Here is a 2,792-nt window from a genome sequence, read left to right on the forward strand (position 1 = left end):
CGGCCTAACTGGAACAGTGGGTGATTGTTGCGGCCCAACCGGAACAGCGGGTAATGGTTGCGGCCCAACCATAAGAGCAGGTTATGGTTGCGTCCCAACCGGAACAGCAGGTGATGGTTGCGGCCCAACCGGAACGGTAGGTGGTTGCGGCCCATCCGGAACAGGTTATGGTTAAGACCCAACTGGAACAGCAGGTGGTTACTGCCCAACCGGAAACGCAGGTGGTTGCGGCCCAACTGGAGTAGCAAGGGTTGTCCCGACCCCTGACGAGATGTGGAGCCGGTGTTGGCCGGACCCCCGACAGGAGATGTGGAGCAGGGGTCGACCGGACCCTCGACAGGATGCGTGGAGCAGGGGTCAACCGGACCCCCGACAGGATGCTTGGAGCAGGGGTCGACCGGACCCCTTCATCCATGGAGAAGGGTTCGGCTGGACCCCTGACACAGGAGCAGGCCTGGATTTAGCTGAGACACTGGGCAGCCTAGATTTCTTTCTCCGAAAATCCCACGCCTCGCTCCAGGGAAACCAGCCCCCAGACGGCAATCCGGCTGGAAGACAGCAGGCCGGGGCTGGAACTGAGGTTGAGGCTAGGGCCGAAGAAGGCATAACACCTTTCTGCGTTTGTGTAATATGTGGCGGTTAGCCTCCTGAGATTTAATCACCAAACGAAAAATCTACCCGTTTTTATTGCTTGGCAAATGTGTTCATTTCGGACCCAGAGTGGAACTACTCTGGCCATTTTCAAATCATTTGGAAATCTACCATTTAGGCTTGGAGAAGCCCGGGATGAAGGTGACTCAATCACAGGTCGTCATTTGTGTTGTTATTGGTATCCAACCATCCAGAAATCAGCAGGTTCTCTCCAATACAAGCTGGTCAAAGGGCAACAGAGAGAGAAGAGATACAAACACATGAGAATGGTCAATAAAAAAATCTCACACACACACACACACACACACACACACACACACACACACACACACACACACACACAGTTTATGTAACATTTTGTATCGTTGTATCTCGTTCAAACAGGATGTAGGTACCCACATCTGATTGGATGACCAAATGTTGTGTTCAGTCAGGTAATGACATAAGGGGTTATAAATACTGAACCACGTCAATAACCTCTGTGCAGTGGCACACTGACTAAGAACACATAACACTGTCCTTGCATGGATTATATTGAGGTGAGGGAAAACACTTTGAAAGCTCAAATCAACTGAAAATCATCAATGTCTTGTTTTCTTTAGAATATTGTTTTTGCTGTAGTTGTAAATACATGTTTAAATATTAAATACATATGACAGATTATTATAGCAGAAATAAAAAAACATGGAACCAGAAGTGACTGTCAACATGACTTACACTGTTAATAACATTCGTCCCTGCTATGAATCAGATAGTTATGTATTTACAAGCAACCCATCTGCAATATGTGTATTAGTGTATATTTTTCTTGGCTTATTATCTTTTGCAACAATATGTGGAAACCTTCTTGTAATAATCTCCATCCTGTACTTCAAACAGCTCCACACACCTACTAACTACCTTATTTTCTCTCTGGCTGTGGCCGACCTGCTTGTAGGAGTTTTAGTTTGTCCTTTCAGCATGGCATTCACTGTAACCACATGTCTGCATCATGAACATGTAATATGTAAAGTAAAAGACAGCTTTGATATAACACTGTGCACATCTTCTATTCTGCATTTATGTTGTATTTCCATAGACAGATATTATGCTGTGTGTCAGCCTCTGACATATAGAACTAAAATTAATGTTCAGGTTACTGTGATCATGATCCTGGTGAGTTGGGGGGTTTCTGTTCTAATTGGAATTTGCATCACAATTGCAGGATTCACCCAAGGAACATGTGAAGATATTTGCTCAGTTGATATTATAATAGCAAACACTATGGGACCTGTTCTCTCATTTTACCTTCCAGCGATCATAATGCTCTGTATCTACCTGAAGATTTTCCTTGTTGCTAAGAAACAGGTGAACAGCATCCAGAACACAACCTGTCAGAGCACAAAGTCTGGAGCAACCGCCAGTAAGATGGAAAGAAAAGCCACCAAAACTCTGGCTATTGTTATGGGAGTTTTTCTTTTATGTTTGACTCCTTACTTTCTTCTCCTTGTCTTTCAGCCTTTATTTTATAATCCTCCACCGATTCCGGTGATGGAAACACTCAACTGGCTTACACTGTCAAATTCAATGCTGAATCCACTTATTTATGCTTTCTTTTACAGCTGGTTCAGATCAGCTTTCAGAATGATCATTTCTGGAGCAATATTTCAAGGTGATTTTGCTAACTCAAAACTGTTTTGATTAAATTATGGCTCTCTAGAATAAATATGTACATGCTCATTAGGGTGGAACAACAGACCAACACTTTGTCACTGAAATGCAGATTCTTAAGCATCACAATACCATGCACTGATAACACAAAATAAACAATTTTTAAAGTCACCACTTTGTACTGTAACATAGTATGCTAAGAAGGAATTATAAGTTCCATATGGATATATCTTCAGCAGAAACTAGGCCTGGAATTTCATCACTTTAGGGGCATGGCCACTTAGCCTTTGGTATTGTCAATTTTTGAGGGCACAGAGGTCAAATGCTGGGGCAAATAATGCATTTAACTTAGGGGTTGGTTAAGGCTGATTATATTTTTGCTACATAACATAACTATCAGTGAAATAAACAAATTAATAAACTGTTTATTTCACAATTTATTTATTGGTATGTACAAATTGTTTATTGTTATTTCCTATTTTGTTGTGTTG

At 42.4% G+C, this 2,792-nt stretch overlaps 1 protein-coding gene across 1 annotated transcript; it reads left to right on the forward strand.

The window, feature by feature from the left end:
* The first annotated feature begins 271 nt into the window (after nucleotides 1-271).
* LOC141756592 (trace amine-associated receptor 1-like) lies at nucleotides 272-2,331 on the forward strand. The gene is made up of 2 exons (XM_074616456.1): nucleotides 272-602; nucleotides 1,403-2,331. The coding sequence occupies exons 1-2, from the start codon at nucleotides 272-274 to the stop codon at nucleotides 2,329-2,331; spliced, it is 1,260 nt and encodes a 419-aa protein (XP_074472557.1).
* The last annotated feature ends 461 nt before the right edge of the window (nucleotides 2,332-2,792 follow it).

This window comes from Sebastes fasciatus, chromosome 18 (genome assembly GCF_043250625.1).
Source record: "Sebastes fasciatus isolate fSebFas1 chromosome 18, fSebFas1.pri, whole genome shotgun sequence".
Taxonomy (NCBI): domain Eukaryota; kingdom Metazoa; phylum Chordata; class Actinopteri; order Perciformes; family Sebastidae; genus Sebastes; species Sebastes fasciatus.

What these genes read in the sequence shown, in the direction of transcription:
- LOC141756592 (XM_074616456.1), top strand. Translation starts at nt 272, where the DNA reads ATGTGGAGCCGGTGTTGGCCGGACCCCCGACAGGAGATGTGGAGCAGG. An exon ending in TGAGGCTAGGGCCGAAGAAG is followed by an intron (nt 603 to 1,402) that starts GCATAACACCTT and finishes GCTATGAATCAG; the next exon opens with ATAGTTATGTATTTACAAGC.